Source organism: Semicossyphus pulcher, unplaced genomic scaffold (genome assembly GCF_022749685.1).
Source record: "Semicossyphus pulcher isolate SPU_LCO1_2020_fin unplaced genomic scaffold, fSemPul1.0.p SCAF_14, whole genome shotgun sequence".
NCBI classification, from domain to species: domain Eukaryota; kingdom Metazoa; phylum Chordata; class Actinopteri; order Labriformes; family Labridae; genus Semicossyphus; species Semicossyphus pulcher.
In genome coordinates, this window is record NW_027211648.1 from 24,357,898 (window position 1) to 24,375,740 (window position 17,843).

At 39.5% G+C, this 17,843-nt stretch overlaps 1 protein-coding gene across 1 annotated transcript in view; it reads left to right on the forward strand.

Annotated features, from left to right (window-relative positions):
• LOC138591056 (CAP-Gly domain-containing linker protein 4) overlaps positions 1–17,843 on the forward strand; it is a 40,207-nt gene that overhangs the window by 9,460 nt on the left and 12,904 nt on the right. The window contains exons 7-9 of the mRNA XM_069661562.1: positions 669–917; positions 8,108–8,243; positions 10,319–10,450. Of these exons, the coding sequence (XP_069517663.1) occupies positions 669–917; positions 8,108–8,243; positions 10,319–10,450 (517 nt within the window). The remainder of the gene's footprint in view (positions 1–668; positions 918–8,107; positions 8,244–10,318; positions 10,451–17,843) is intronic.

The following is a 17,843-nucleotide window of genomic DNA, read 5'->3' on the forward strand; positions in this document are numbered from 1 at the left end:
TAAAACCCTTTGGAAATGGAATATGAACCGAGATGATATTGCGAATTGCTGGCAATGCTAGGCTAGAAGAGGTTTGGAATGATCAAGTTTATCATTATAGAAAATTCAAATGATACAATTATAAATATGGCAGAAAGAATATGAGTATTTTCTTGGGAAAGATTAAAACAGACAAATGGAACATATCCTTAAAACAACTGTTGTAGACACAGTGCATGGCTGCTATGCAGTTGGCAAAACCATTTGCCACATGTCTGTGGCTTAGTGTGTGACAGTTTTCACACACATTCATACACTGATGGCAGAGGCTGCTATGCAAAGTGCCCATCTCCAAACAGTATCTCGCTAACAGACAGTCACACACCGATGGCTATGCCTTGGGGAGCAATGTGGGGTTCAGTGTCTTGCCAAAGGACGCTTTGACTTGTTGATTGTAGCAGTCAGGGATTGAACTGCTAACCTTCCCATTGAAAGACGACCAACTCTGCCACTTAGCCACAGCCGCCATATACCACATCTTTCTCCACCACCATTATTAGTTATGTGGAAATAATTTTAAAGACTACATAGGTAGAGAGCTATTGATGCAGAACACGTGCAGACACAGTCAGACTTTTTTTAACAATTAGTACTGACCATCATAATTTTTTCGTTGTCTCTTCCTACAGAATGAAAAGGGGCAGTGCCCAGCAGATGTGGTGCCAGACCCTCTCGACATGCCCTTGGAGATGGCAGATGCAGCCGCTGTGGCCAAAGAGCTTCGGACTTTGCTGAAACAGGCGTTACCCAGACCCAGCTCCCCTCTGCCCCTCACACTGCAAGCCCAGACCCTCCCTGCTCTCTCAGATAAGGCCAGGATTCAGCTCGCCACCATGGGAATCCGACTAGGTGACCGTGTGGTGATTGCTGGACAGAAGGTGTGTGGTAGGTCACTATCAGAAGGCAAGAACAATTATAAGAACCTTCATTAATCTTTCAATAGCTGTGTCTAAAGTTTTACTTAAAAATGTGCCAAGAATTCTCTGAAATATCCACCTTTTAATTTGGCATATCTCACAGTGGTTTAATAGGAGGACTTTTCCCAAGCCTGTAATTAAGAGCTTATCAACTGAATTCAGATGAGGTTGCATTTGCTGCATTTTAAGAAAACTATAGTCAAGAATATGTTGCTTTACTTTTTTTGATTGGGATAGGTAGCTAACGGGTCAGAGGCTACAGTCACAGCTTTTCCAACTTAAATAGACCAGCCTTCATAACTTCAGAATAAACAAATAATGCAACTTCCATTTCTGCTACGTTTTCATATACATTAAATAATCCTGGTGAAAGAAGAAGCTGTCACTTCTGCCAATGTTAAACTTTAGTGTTGCTGCAGCATAATTGCTGCTTATCACACATTTTTTGCACTGTTGATTTTGCTAATTTAATAATGCAGCCAAATACTCTTGTATTTATGTTCTTTAAATATAAAATAAAAGTCAATAAAATATTTTGTAGGAAACGGGGCAAGACAGGGTAGAACCGCTTTCCAGGGTTCACTGGAAAACCTGGAAATAAAGAGACTAGTTTTCCAGTCCTGCAAACACCTGGAAATGTATTAAAATGACCAAATATCCTGGAAATAATTTATGTTGTCCTGGAAAATTTTAGTTTACTTTAGCCCATCACTCAGATTGCAGACATAAACCTAGGTGTGTATTTTTGTTTGAAACATGACTGTTGGTAGGATAAGGTGTGCAGTATGACAGGTTTGCCCTCTCCTGGCACGCAATGTCCCCTCCTAATGGTGGCTGTATTTTTAAACCCATTGCGTTTCTGAGTTTTGACCCTTTGAGGTTGCTGTACCTGGTTAGTGTGCAGTATTGAAGCAGCAGATTGTTAGCAAGGTAAAGTGAGCGGCTAATAGTTAGTTATATTCCTGTAAGTATGAGCACACATGTCATTTTATGTTAAGCATGTGAAGTAAAATGGATTGTTTGTTTAGATAATTTATCGCGATGCTAATATCCATTAGCATGCCACTAAGAAAACAGATCTTTTCACCTGAAATTACTTTATTACATATTCTGATGTCAGCTAGCTGGTAGCACAAGTTTGCTGCCTCAATTCTAGTCGAGGCTCCCAGAGCTGTCACATTCGCAATCGAGTCATATAAGCGATATAAGATTGCCGCATTGAGACACTTTCTAACCAACTGAAAGATAATGGTAATGTATGACACTTTTTTTTCTTCAGTATATTGCTATGTTCTTTCAGGTGTAACTTGAATAGATGTAGGCTTAATGAACGACTCTCCCCCCCCCTTTTATTTTCTTTGCCGCAATCTTGACTGTGGTGAGCCGGGATGGACAATGGACAATGAGCGAGATCATTGGCCCTTTTTACTGCGGTTCCGCCTCAGCGCCGTAACGAAGCTCTGCCATCATGCAGCCTTTGCCATTTTACATTGGACCAAGCAACACCGGCGTTAAGCCGCCCCAGTGTGTGTTGTTACATAACATTCCGGCATTGCGGAGGCAAAACGTGCGCAAGGTCTAAACAAACAGCGAATGCTTCAAATACACACACACGGCACACACATGCCGGCTCCGCTGTTTACGCTGACGCTGTTTCTCCTCTGTTACACTTCTATCTGATGCCGGCTCAGAGGCGGAACGACTTCACTCCACCATTTCACCTCTGTGCATTTTACATAGAAGACAGAACGTAACAGAGGCATAATAATCCCGCCTTGAACTGGCAGTGTAAAAAGGGCTATTAACTCCCCTTTATTTTTGTTTGTTAGGGGAGAGGGAGGTAGGGAAGGAGCTGTGTCTCACCTCTAATGAGACACACCTGGCAGAGATCTGAACTCTACTATAAAATCTTTTCTAGTATGACCATGAGATTGATATCTAATTTTATGTGCCTGATAGTTCTGCAGGTGTAAAATACATCAATCAAAGTGAACAGCATAAATGGTTAATGACGCAATCACATACAAAAGGGATCGATCTGCCATCAGCCTGTATCCACATCAAATGAGTGCCATGCAGCTTTGCAGTGGTTAACTCTTAACAAAGACACAAGCTTTGCTTAATTTTTGTAAAATTATTTAAGCCCTCAACCAAGAAAAAATAGTTTCCAGTTGCTAAGCAACACCCTTTTGGCATTCATCCAGCATTCAGGGTTATGTCTGATACTTCATTCTAGTATATCAACAACATTTATTTGAGGATGTTCAAGGTCATCTGACTTGATATTCTGTTAAAAATCTTAAAACAATGTCAGAAGTTTTAAACGTTCATACTCTTCCTCTTCTCCGGTGCATCCTCTTATCAAAGCTTCATCAAAGCTCACACAATCCATGTTGTGTGCAGCTGGCACTGTTGACTAACCCATGCTGCTTTCTTTGTAGCAATGAATATGTGTCATGTGCTCAAGTATCAGACATTTCTAAATCACGTGTAAACACAACGAAGTCACAAAGCTATTAGCATTAATGGAGTCTCTTGACCAGTTACAGTGTAATTCCAGTGTATGTTATAAAATGTCTGTTAAAGCATGCAGTGATTCTTCCTGCTGCATCAAAAAGTGTTGCTGGGCTACACGTTTGTGTTTGCCTGATTACAGAGGTGTTTCTTCAGCCTTTGCTGCGAGTGAGACTTTTTCTTTTATTGCAGCAACCTTCATCTCATGAATAAACCTGCCCTTACCTATGAATTTGGCTGAAGCAATTCATTCAACAGCCAATTTATTTTTGCCCAATGCCTTCTTGTTATTCAAAGAAATATTTTGTATGGTTGCTTGACCTTACCACCCAGCTTCAGTGTGGTGTAAGCCATTTGTAATCCTCTTGACGGCAGTGGAGATTGAGCCCCATAGGTCACATAAAATGTACAGTTCTGTTACTACGTTCATGGCACGGTTCAACTTTGACAATTTGCTATATAGTGGTCCTGCAGCAAACTTAAATGAAAATCACAGAAATACGTGCTTTCTCTTTGTACTTTGTGTTACAATTTTGCAACAACGGCCTTTTTCCAATGACTGATGTAAAAATGTAGTCATCAGACTGACAGCATGGGCACAGTCCACCCTGAGCTTGCCTGGTGATCCAACAAAGCAAAGAGAGACATCTGCTGTTGTGAAATTGGCACAAAATCACCAAGTGACTCCTCTGTTGAAATTGTTATAATACCTGTGAAAACCTCTTCTCCTCACCTGCAGCTGACGCTTCCAATCATTACTAACCCACAGAAAACTTTTTTGCCAACATGGACTCAGAAAAGTCCAGTACAAAAGTACAGTTTGACTGATTATAGTGTCAGTCTTTATTAAGGATGCTGAAATTCACCATTTCAACATTCAACATCTCTAACCGATTACTCGTCCCATTGCTTAAACGATTACTTCATGCGCTCCAGTCTACAAAAGTTGCCGTTTGAATCAATGCAGACACAGTCTAGTTTTTCATTGCTCACCCGGGGATGTGTGGATTAATCAGCAATGGAAAGGGAGACTGTCTGCTCACCACATATGGCAGTTGTTGCCACCTGCGGGGACTTAAGCCCTTGGGTGATTTCCTCCATATCTCTCTAGTATTCATCCCGGAGCTCCAGTGTGCACACGTTGCTATGGCTGGTGAAAGAATAGTTCCAGTGGGTTTTACAACACTGGATAAGGCTGTTCTTTGGGCCATCTGATCTTGCTTCAGGTGGAGAGCCTGCATCGATACTCCGCTGTGGTAATGCGGTCTAGGTTAGGGACAGCCTCGAAAACCATCACTGATGGCCAACTGGAGAGTGTGGGCCAAGCAGCCGACCGATTCCCAGTATTGCCATGACAAGTGGCTTCCCACTTATTTCTGTTAAAGAAAAATAAGATTATAGAAAACACATCTTAGAAACTGCTTATTTCACATACTTCCTTCCCATACACAAAAGACAGGCAGGCACATTTAAGTTGTCCCCAGTTGAGGCTCTGTTGTTTTCTTTAGGTACTAGCAACAGTTGTCGCCCACTGGTATATCTCTGGTAACTCTCTTTGTGTCTGCTGTAATCATAAAGCCAGAAACAGTGGCCTAATAACTACCAGACTCATGGAAATTTGCAAATAAAATAATTGCAAACATTGGTAGTAAGGCTGCACAATATTGGAAAAAACTGACATTGCGATAACTTTCCTAAGAAATTTCTTGCGAAATTATTGTGAAAATAAATTAGGAAATTATACCAGATAAATGCAGCGTGTTTTCATACTTTGTACTTAGAATCAATAAACAATTATACTTCTTAATATTTGGGACTTTTAAGTCTATTTTCTTCTTTCAAAACAAAACCACCTCCTTCTTTTACCACACTTGTTCAGCAACTCAGACAACTGCATAAAAAAGTAGAGAGTTCAGGCGGAGCGACACGACATCTATCTTTATAAGATCGATACAAATCAACTTGTGGGCTGCAGTCGCGTTGCTCATACGGTATGTCATCTACCGTTTCTAACGGTGTTCAATTGTACAATTAATCAGTGTGATCAGCCGGTGACAGTAACTGTTGAAAACTAAACCTCAAGCCGTGTGTGAGCTGCAGGTGTAGCTGCTAAAAGTAAATGCTCTGCGGAACTTCCGCTCTGTAAACAGGTAAACAGTCTATTTATGTGGCCACAGGGTTAACCACCACTGGAACAAGTGCTGTTGATAATAGGAATACACTCACTCGAGAGCCACCTCGCAAAATTAATCATCTTACTTGTCATCATACCATGCACTAGACTGGGGATCCATTTTTCTACAGTGAAAACAAACCATTCATGGTTTAATAACATGAATCTGAAGTTGACATTGTGTTTCATGATTTCCGAGTCTGAGGTTCAAATTTTCTATTATGTGTGGAAATAGCCCTCGCAGTCATTTGGGACGACCGCTACCTTTAACCTTGTTCAAGCTTCTCTTTTGAATATCGCCTCAGTGCTAACACTCTGGAAAACTCAACTTGATCAGCCTCTGAATGTTAAACAGCCATTTTACGACGACGACATCTCTTCACATTTTACACATAATCTCATTGCCATTTCACGATTGTGCTCTTATTCCCACATGTTCACTGAAAAACAAATTGGGTACAGTTACTGAACAATGGTTCTGTGGAAGCCTGTTTGATTTTCATGACCCCTGTGGCATAAAAGGAATTGTAATCTTTCTAAAATAACTCTATTTTTCTGACAGAGATCCTGACAAATGCCTCTTATTAGTTCTGGAAGTGAGTTTTTGTTCTCTCAGGGTGAGGAGTTTATTAGATTTGAATGGGCTCTTTAAAATTGTAAAATTCTATGGAATTTAAAACCATAAGATAACATGGAGAATAGGTTGGAGTAAGCCACCTTTTTATTCTTTCAAGTGAGTGTGAACTGTCCAAAAGAATTTGAACAACTCATCATGTGAGTCCTCCCTTGTTTAGAGATGCTTGTCTGATTTTGCTCCACCTGTCTGTCAAAGTAAAAACTGGCCCTGGCATTTCAGATTTACCATGGAAACGTTAGGGGTTGCTTTACATTAGTTTAGCATCAATCTTGGATCCCATCAGCTGTAGTCTGACAACGATAAAGCCTCCAGGGACAATGGTGAACATGCTGGGCGTGTGGCCAGCGGTTAGCGATAAACAACTTCCGGACAATACTTCCTTTACCCCGTGCTGCATTGTTCACAGAAAAAGAAACTGTTTTTCTTGTGATTGACTTTAATTAAAAATGTCAACATCATAATGCAGATGAGTAAAAAGTAAAAATGAAGCTTTGTCAGGTCTGTCCTCGAGAGGAGAAGAAAACTACTTTTAAAATGCTCGTTTGTTGAACGGAGGTCAGATTGATCATTTCTGATACATTCGAGGAAGTCGGGAAATCTGAACGCTGAACGGCGTCAAGAGAGTTTATCTCAAGTTGAATTTTTGATCTAGAACTGATTGTTAGCTGTTAGCATGCAGATGTCTGTTTATAGAGATGAATAAGAAGCTAAATCGTTGTCAGATGACCACTGATGCTCTCCACACAGACTTTTTTTCCTGCATACGCCACAGCCTGCTGATACGTGATTGGTCAATATTACTTGGACTACAAGTGTAGTAGCCTACAAATGGAAACTAGAACACTTACCATCCCTAAAATCCACGTCCCTGTCTACATATTCTACATTTCTATGTAGAATCTGTAAATAGTGATTAGTTTAGCATTAACCAAATGCTAGAAAGGGAGAGCTGTTTATTTTACACATTTTGAAAGAAATGTTTAATGGTGCAAATAGTTACATATAAACTGAGAGCAGCAAGCATCAAAGTTACAAGAATCTTCAAATATGTCCGACTTTCATAGTGCAAACTCGAAGTTGCATAACCAAATTTAATTTTAAAGTGAACTCAAAAATATGTGTTTCAAGTCAGAAAAACATTGTGGCTGACTACTCAGAGCTAAATTAATGATGTCAGGTCCATAATGTATTGTGTGACATGCTTATCTGCAGCAGTCTGGTAGTCCTTTACCCTGTTTCTCTCTTTTTTTTATGTAATCGGGAATTTGGATTAATGTTTGTCCAACAAAACTCCACCCGCCTTGTACAAAGTCCCAGTTAATACGATCTAATGAGGGCCTTAAAATCTCTTAAAACCATAGTTATTATGATGCTGTTTGACCATCCAAACTATACATGTAAATGCAGAGACACATAGATGATAAGAAAATATTCTAGCCCAGTTGGACATTTGCTGTGGAAGAATCCACCATTAATAGATTTTTTGTGCCACACTGAGAACAGATTCACAGTGTTGAGAGTTGCAGATTGACTAATCAAAATTCTTATTATCTTTCTGCCCTCTTTGGCGCAGTCTCATGCTTTGATCTCTCTTATCCTTTTTAATCGTTTTTCTCCTTTGGTGTTTTAGTAAACATAGACGCATCAAAATATTGTTGAGTGCCTGGTAGGGGTTCTGCCCTCGATATAACACATTGCATAAAGATGTAATGATTTCACACAACGCACAAGTCCTTTTACTGCATGTCTTGAATTTATTTTGATTTGTTTGCATGCAGTGTTTGGAGTTGTTTTGACTCTCTGCGGTCTATAATTGTGTGTCCACAGGTTGGAACGCTGCGTTTCTGTGGCAGCACTGAGTTCTCTGGGGGCCTGTGGGCTGGAGTGGAGCTGGACAAATCAGAGGGCAAGAACGATGGCTCAGTAGCAGGGGTTCAGTATTTCACCTGTCGAATGAAACATGGTAGGTCATGCCACAGACCAAACAAACAGACTCACCCACTGACTCCATCAATTACTTTAACCAGTATTGACTTTGTGGGACTTGGTCCAATCAGGTGTTCAGTGTTATCTTATCTATCCCTAGATGATTAGATTTGTCTTAGTGACAAATTGTCATTAAATTGAAAGTATCTCAATTAGCATGTTTACCTGTTCTATTTTTTTCTCACCCCCTGCATATCTTGAATCCGGGGCTTAACTGGACAGAAAGTTTTAAAAATAATGTTGCCAAAGCATCAAATCCAACTGATTAGATATATTTGCTGTTATTAAAACCACTATATCAAAGCACAAACTGTTTAAAATGTATCAAATTGATGAAATATTTTGAGAACACATTAAAAATCTATAATCAGATAAAAAGGACTATATACTATATGAGTATTTTTGTCAATTAAAACCCATATGTATGTTCATATGTGACTTTGTGTTATATATGGAAAAAAAAGAGACTACTGCAAAAATATGTTTTTCACTGGTTCTACCATTACGAGGTTTGTGTAAAATGAACTTTTGATTTATTGTTTAAAACAACATTTCTCCCAACTTCCAAATAAAATATTCCCATTTAGATCTTTTACTTGCAGAAAATAAAAACTGGTTAAGATAACCAAAAGATGCACAAAAAGGTTTTTCAGACCTCGAATAACACAAAGAAAAAACGTTCACGTTTAAACAGAATACTAATGTTTTAACTCAGGAGAAGAGTTCACAAATCAATATTTGGTGAAATAACCTGTTTTTTAATAACAGCTTTCAACTCTGCATGCTCTCCGCCAGTCTGTCACATTGCTGTTGGGTGACATTAGGCCACCTTTGGAGCAAAAATCCAAGCAGCTCAGCTTTGTTCGATGGCTTTTAAACACCCATCTTCCTCTTGATCACATTCAGGAGGTTTTCAGTGGAGTTCAGATCTGGATCGGGCTGGCCGTGACATGAAGAGAGAGATGCTGATTGAAAGAAAAGTTGGAGTGGTCTCTTGATTTTTTTCCTGAGCTGTATGTACAACAGGCTATGCAAATCAGTGATGTTGTTTGAACTAGTGTTACAGACATACAGTCATATACAGTATTATGTAGTGTCCCTCTCATAGTAATATCACTGACTTCTAGTTCTTTGAAGTTTATGAATCTTAAATCAAATGATTAAAGTATACCACTTTGATGTTAGTATATCGGTCACATTTTAAGAGGAAGTGGATTTGTTCCTCACTACCTCACCTGACCTTGAGTGATGACAGACTTTCTTTTTGTGGCCAAGACTTTTTGTGTCATCCTTTCTATATGGCTAGACTGTGGTTATTGAATCTATATTTGGTCAGGGGCAGTCTCTGCTGTGTGACAGTAAATATATATATTGTCTTCATATTTTAAGGGACATGTAAACCAGCATTTGATTTGCCCAATTTTCCAGATAGGCATCTTTTGTTAGTTTTCTTATACAGGTTACTCTGATGATGGTTAAAAAGTAGTGGTTGTACAGTATTGGGCATTATTTAATGAGTAATTTGTGGGGACCAATGGGCTTATTTCACAGTGGACATTTTTACCTCCAACAGGAGGAAAAGCACAGGTGTTAATAATAACTATAACAATGGTTCTGTTCTATTCAGGTGTCTGAGAAAGCCATGACGGGCAGTCAGCATGCACACAACCAGGACCATGAAATTGAAGCAGCTAAATGAAATACAGCCATCATTAATGCTGCTATAAACACCTGCGCTTTTCCTCCTGTTGGATGTAAAAATGTCCGCCTGTGGGCCCAAGCTGCCATGATCTTGTGTATGGTTGGGGCGTTGGTTTAGAGTCAGTGAGTAGTGCAGACGCCTCATATACAGAGGCTATCCTCAACACAGCAGCCGCAGCCTCGACTCCCACCCTTGGCCTTTTGCTGCATGTCATCCCCCACTCTCTATTCCTTATATCTCCTCTCTCTCTTCAGCTGTCCTATCTATAAAAGGTAAAATGGCCAAAGAAAAAATCTTTAGACTTGTGTGTGGTTTAAATCTTTTTGTTTCTTACTTTCTTTTCTCCACAGGAATCTTTGCCCCCCTCTCGAAGATAAGCAAACCTTTGGAAAGACATAAAGCCAGCATCACAAAGACGTCTACACCTGTACGCCCCCCTCGTCGCATTGACCTATCCCGCATCACCTCCAAGATAAACACAGGTAAAGAATGAGATACATATATTACACTATACAGGAATTGTAAGAGCCACTTGTATAGTGAGCATTGGGTGGTCGAGCACGCGCCACATGGCTCTATTCATATCGTTCAAACCGTGCTCAGGTTCTATCAGGTCAGTGTAAGATGACTGCGACATCTGAGGAGTTCTGGTACAAAGTACTGTTAATAAAAAAGACTTTATTTTATTAAGTGATAACATACACTACAAAGGCAGTCCAAGTGAGTAGCTCGCAAGGCCCTGAGGCTGAAGAAGTGTGTGAACGTTTGTGAAAATGGGTGCAAAAAGATGTCACAGTGGCAAATGCTTCCTCATGTCACAGGTAATCTCATATTCAGTCCCCTGGAGGAGACAAGTGGATACGTTATTACAGTTATATTTCATACAACAAAACAAAAAGGACCTCATAGAAACGAAAACATTTCGGATTAACAATATTAGTTTGATGAATTACTTCTTAATATTGCCATTTAGTTTGAAATAACATTCTTTAAGTGCTCACTTGAGGGAGTTTGGGACACAAGCTAAGCACACTAGCATCAATAGAAACAGTTGCCCTTGCTTGTCCACATTTTCGTTACCTTGGGGATAATGTGCTGAAGATAACGGAAGAAGAGGTAATAGCCCCCAATTTTCTGCTAACCGGATTACAACAGCGTCCACATCCCGTGTGATATTCTAGCCGTTCCTTCTGCTATGTCGTCATTGTTTTGAGTTAGACAAATTATAGCCAAGGGTTTTTAATTCCCATAACATAGCCCTGTATGAATTATTAGTAGAATACATCTTAGACTGATTCTACTCATTTATTGTCAAAGTTTGAAGTTTGGAGGACACAAGGAGAGACAAACTCCCCTGAAGCAATAACGGCAAACAATTGAGGGGACTCTCAGAAATTGCCTCTTAAAGTCCTCTTGATATCTCCTAATGTAATTTGTACTCTGTTGTTGCTCAAACTGAATGTGCTTTTGGTGTCACGTTTATGGCGAGAGAAGGTCAACTCTGCTTGTGAAACCAGATGATTGGAGTTTGTTACAGCTGCATTACGTCACCAAACCAAAGCCTATGTTTTAAGAGAGAGATGAGAAAGGTGTTATCATCTGCACATATTTCCTAGTAACTCTAATCTAAAACAGAGAGTATGTACAAAAACATGTCCTGTGTGTCGCATTACTTTGACCTTACATTATCATCTCTGCATTTTTCATAGATATACAACAACAACTTGTCCTGTCTTCATCTTTAAGTGTTAATCATATACAGTAACACAGTAGGTATAACAAAAAGCAACACAATCTTAAAAAGAGCTGTGCTGTAGTTTCTTTTTTTCCAACACTATTCATCTGGCAAACCAAAATACATGAATGGACTAGTGTTGTCAACTGAGAATGGACTGGGGTTGTCGAACTTACTTTTACTTACTATTTAAACCAAGTGTAGACAATATTTTATCCATTAATTATTCATTTTAGGTAGTACTGTAATGTAGCTATTAAAATAACAGCATCTGTCATTACATTTTTAACTAAAGGCTGCAAAGCCAGAAAGCAAGAGCAGCGTGGATCCAGCGAGAGTAAAAGAAGAGAGGGGGCAACGTTAGTGAGAACAATGCAGTTAATCAGAGGAATAAGACTTTACCGTTTTCAGGTTGGTTATGTTCTGAAGCACAAATAAACATAGCCTAACCTCCACACAACTCTGCAATCCAAGGATACCTGCAGTTCTAATATTGCAATGCCACAGCAGACTGTTATTGTAACCAGGTCATCAAACCAACACTTTGCCACGCCCCTTTTGCATCGCATAGAGATGCACAGGGTACCTTTTAGCGGGTGAGAGAGACAGCACTGCCACCTGGTTGCTTTTTCTTCTTTTTGAGTCCTTGCTCGGGGGCTGTTCGCTGGGGCTCCACACCTCGCCCAAAATCATCTTGATGAGTTCAAAATAAAAGAAATACACACATGCAGGGTCTTTCTGAAGATACAGACACCCCCACACAAACAAAAAAAATGTAAATATAAGTTTTCAAGTATAGTTTAGTTAAGTAGACATTGTAGAAATGTGATATTAATTCTTCTCATCTGAGTACTGATTGTCTTACTAGGATGTATTGTATTGAGAAGTAGTCACTGTGTCTTTTGTGTGTGTGTGTGTGTGTGTGTGTGTGTGTGTGTGTGTGTGTGTGTGTGTGTGTGTGTGTGTGTGTGTGTGTGTGTGTGTGTGTGTGTGTGTGTGTGTGTGTGTGTGTGTGGTTGGAAAGGTTTTTCTCCATCTGTCAATGATTTACACACCACGCCTAAAATAATCTTGATGAAATCAAAATAACAGGAAAATAATGAAATACACACAGGCAGGGTCTCTCTGAAGATACAGACACCACCACACAATTCGAGTGGCTCATAAGTGAGATTGAGAAGAATTATTAAGTTTGAAGTCCTGCTCATAATGTCTATTTTTACTATAACATTATAAAAAATCTGGTGGTTTGTGTTCAGCGAGTTTCCTGTACTAGAGCCTCATGCAGCTTGGTAACACACAAAAAAAATTATTAGGATTTTTTAAAAATGTTTTTGCCATTATATTAAAAATGTATTTTTATATTAAGTATAGCTAAATTAACATTTCTGGTATTGTGACAACTCTAGGATGGACTATGTTGTTAATTACTAAAAGAATCGTAGTATTAAAGTGGGTATCTCGAAGATCTCAATTTTTGGTCTCTTTGGTGTCACCTACGGTACTTGCGGGAGCACACCTCCCAGGTATCCGAACAGTGTTGTATGTGTGACGTCCACGGTTGTAACGGTTGTAAATTTTCCTTGCTGACGGTCGCTTTCCTTTTTAGACTGTTTGCCTTCATCTAAGCGTCTTCGTTCTTTGGATTTTCACTTTCAAAAGGCTTTCATCAGTGGGCCATAGGCTCAATCACCATTGTGTTACCTCATTCTGCGATAGATAGTGACTTAACAGACATTTATTTAAATGAAAATCTTCGAGATTATTACTTTAAGCAAAGGAAATGTGTTTGATGTAATTAAAAAAAAGTCTTTGTAATAAAACTAGTTCTTATGGGAACACAGCCATCTATGATACCAAAATGAATGCCTGTAGAGACAAGTTTCCTGCTGACACAGTGGGCTTTTATGCTTCCATGGAGGGACTGAGTCACTCCATGGTGTCCAGATGAGGCCATCAGGTGAGTCACGACTCAAGCTGATGGCCTATTTTCTGCCAAAAACAGGCCTTCTCAACTTTTGTAGTTTGTATGAGTCATGTCATTGCCTGGCAGGATTTACTGCATCCCAGCTTTCAGATATATCTTCCTCGAATGCTTTTTTAAAGAGAGTTCTGAGCCAGTGCCAAAGAACAATGCATAAATTAGACTGCTGACAACACCTTGCCCTCACAGCCCTTGGATGCCCATATTCTCAGGTCCTCACTAATGTCGTCTTATAATATAGCCCAGTCCCCTCAGAACTTTATAGAAAACTTGTCTTTGTAGACTTTTGTGGATATTGCACAGTCCAGTGTCTTTAGCTGTATTGGGGCGGTATAATATTCGGATGTTTTGAAGGCTGTGAGATGTGGACGTGACTAGAATAGCGGACATCAGAGTGGTCTGTGGAATTTGGTGATTGATAGTCCAATTAAGCAGGGTTTAATAACCAGGGCATAGACGGGCAGAATAACCTGGCAGCCATTCATCACAAGGGGTATGTGAGTGTGTTTTGTGTGGCATGCAATGCGTGCGTCTCACCACCTCCACACAACCCAGGAACCACACTAATTTATGACCAAACACTTTTAAGGGCCTTTGTCAACCTTTTTAAAGCCCAACCTCTGAGAGCCACATGCGTTTTAGTGTCCTGCTGGATCAGCTGCACAGATCATTCAATCCTGTGTATCCAAAGATCGGTCGAGTCATTGTGTAACTCTCTCGTCTTGCTAACCAGGAGAGACAGACACAGCAGAGTGTCAGTCTGGCCCCTATTAGAGTGTGTCAACTGTAGCTCAGGCCTCAAAGGGCAGCGGGAACATAGACAGCGCTCACAAAGCACCGCCGCTTGATTTCATAAAGCCTCAGTCTGTGCTGCAGTCTGTCACTTGAAGCGAAAGTCAGTATGTGGAAGGGATAGATAGAGCCAGGAGGTCCCCGCAAGCTAAAGGTCAAGTGACAAAAAATGTTTGGTATTCTGAGTTGAAATGTAGTCTCCTCTTTGGAGTTCAAAGTAGAGACACATCTCTGCCTCTGAGGGAAACGTCTCCCAGCTCTTTCTAAATGTGAACTGAAATGGCAATCAATACCAGGCAGATTTGAGATTTTTCAAAGTGCAAAATAAAGTTTAGACTTGGGTTACATATTAATGAGCTGAGAGAGTAATGTGAGGCGGCTTCTGTGGCAGATTTATGTAGGATTTAAATCCTCATTAAAACTGATTGTTTTTTTCCTTAAATCAGTCTGGGATGTTTTGGATGTTGATTTTACTGCCTGTTAAAGCACATACTCTAACAGGCTTTTGTCATTCTAGTAGTAGAACAAGTGATATAACGTCAACATTCACAAGTGATATAACAAGCAAGTTGTTAGGTTTTGCTGCTATAATATAGTTAAAGAACACAATCATGTTTACTTCTGCTACAAATGTTATTTCTCATTGTGTGTTTTTTGAGTCAGTACGAAGATTTCTTTTGAAGTTTGTATTTCTTTTGTCTTCACTGTCATTGGGGCTTTGTGTGGGTGTTACTGCTTGTCTCAGCATTAAGTGTTTTTTATTGTGTTTCAGAGTTAAAGAGTCTTAGTTCAATCAAGAAAAATTGCCTTTCAGTATTTTTTTGTTTCATTGCTACTCGACAATGTCATGCTGTCCCTTATTTGCATTTCTTTACTCCCCTGTTCTTGTGTTTTATCTTCTCTGTGTAGCTCCTTTTCCTCTGCCTTTAAGTCTTGAAGTGCTGCACTATGTGTCTTTTTCATTTCCTGGTTTACGATTGTCTTTATTTTGCCAAACTTGATGAAGCTAATAAACTGACTTTCTGCATATTTTATTTACATGCAAACTACCCATGTTCATAGTATTCTTTTCCCTTTCAACCCACACCATGACAACAATAGAAACCATTCTGACAGATAAATGTTAAGAGCATCTCCAGTCATGTTTTAAGACATATAAAATGCTATGGTATGTTTTTTCTGCAAATTATATTTAATTACCTTGTAAAAATCTTCCGGAGCATCTCCTCCTTCAACCTCATTAAAAATTCCAGAATCTGTATAGGCCCCGCCCACGTTGAACATTTCTAACCGGCCCCTCCATTGCGAAAACAAAACACGTCTCTTTCATTGTTTAGTGGCAACTTGTTGAAACTTAGCTAGGTTGAAATTTAGTAATTAGTAATAGTAACGTTAACATTAGTAGTCAGTAGTGATTTTGCAAAAATTACAATGATGCTTACAGCTGGCTCGCGCATCGCTGAAGTGGTTGCCATAGGTTGCACATAATGATACGCATAGTGTCACCCCGTCCATTAACGGGATTGGCTCCTTAGGTTTGTGACGTCTCAAACCTGCCAATCTGAAAAGGTGTTGTTCAGCCTGTCCTTGGTACACTGCAGTTTAAAAGCAGACAGGCCCAGCCATGGAGATTGCTGCTTATGTTGTCCCTGATATGTCTTGTAGGACATGAAGAACACCACATGGAGATGTTTACAAGGTTGATTTTCACTGGAGAGGGTCTTTAACTGTCGTAGTTCAGCTTATTTCAGCTATCAAACAAAGTTTTCATACGTTTAGTTATGCAGACATTGTAGTTTTCATGTTTTTTGTTGTCTTCATAGCTCATTGACTTACTAGGATGAATATATTTTTTACTAAAAAGTAGTCTTTTGTCTGTGTGTGTGGGTGGAAAGGTTTATCTCCATCTGTCAATAAACCCCTTGAAAATCACAAGAGTCTACCTGGTCCCAATCAGGGCACAGAGAGAGACGCCTCAGAGACAAAGACAGGTACCAGAGTAACAGCTGAGTGGGCTCTAATGGACTGTCTATCAGAGAACAGGGTGTGGGAGGGAGTTTGCACAATTTTTTATGAAACCTCTTTTGTTATAAAACTGTGAAACTATTCAGAGCTTTGTTCACCACATCCCCCACCATCACCTGTCTCTGATAATCAGTGCACCTTAATAACTGAATCCAACATCACAATCCACTCGTGCTTAACGTCGATGTCTTTTCATAAATGTAAATACTTTAAGACTTTGAGAAACCACTGTGTATCCATAATTTGTACATTTCTAATTGAAACACAGAATTTGTGAATTTGATATCCAGATATTGTCCTGAAAATATAGAAATATAAAATATAATTAGTACAATATATAAGGGCTAATATTTCAGGGCTATCACATAATGAGGCCAAGAATTCCTCTTTCATCTACTTGTCATTGTTTACAGCCTGAATAGCAACTCGAGACACAAGAATGAAGTTGGACTTGGGAGACCAGATTGTTGTTTGCACTAGTTTGCAGATGCATGTTTGTAGAGATTAATAAAAACTAAATTGTTGTGATAGCTGCTAGTTTAGTAATAACATTGTGGCTAATATTGTGTGCTTTGTTTGCTCTCCACATAAACTTCATTCCTGCATAATAATCAAAGCCTGCTCAAATATGGTCAGTACTACTCTAGCTACAAAGAGGAACCAGAACTCTTCCAACCCAAAATATCTTGTCCCTTTCTTACAGAGTCTGCATTTATATACTTTTACGAGTTCATAAATATAATTGACTGATTGATTAGCCCCAACAGAAATGACAGAATCTGCAGCTTCAACTGTTATTCTTCCTTCCTTAGTCCTCCACTCTTGGAGGACCATTAGCTAACGCTTCCTATTAGAAACAACTTTTGGCAAATGTTGAGAAGTTTTTTGGCACTGAACGAGTTCCAATTTGTTTGTAGCTGAATGTTATCTTTGTCTTAAAGAGCTTGAGCACAGATTTAATCAATTAGCCTCTAGGAGTTTGGTACTTAATGAACCTCTGGCCTGTGAAGGTCTGTGAAAGTTAAAAAACGTAATGAGGCCCAAATAGCGTCTTAAGAGTGAAATCTCATTTCCTCTAGTTGGGAGGGATTAGCATGTTGGCCCTTATTCCGACCTCAGTAGCACAACAAGCAACTTTGTACAGCCTTAAAGTCATGTGACACTGGATTTCTAAAAATGACAGTGGTAATAGTCTGGATGTGAGTGCTGCAGGCGCTGTCACATTCAAAAGAATAAAATTGGAAAATGAATAAAAGGCTGAGCTTCATTACTTTCAGTGTAATTAGCTGCTCACATAAGCCTGAATGGATGGATTGTTGGGTTCAGGATTAAGAGGAGA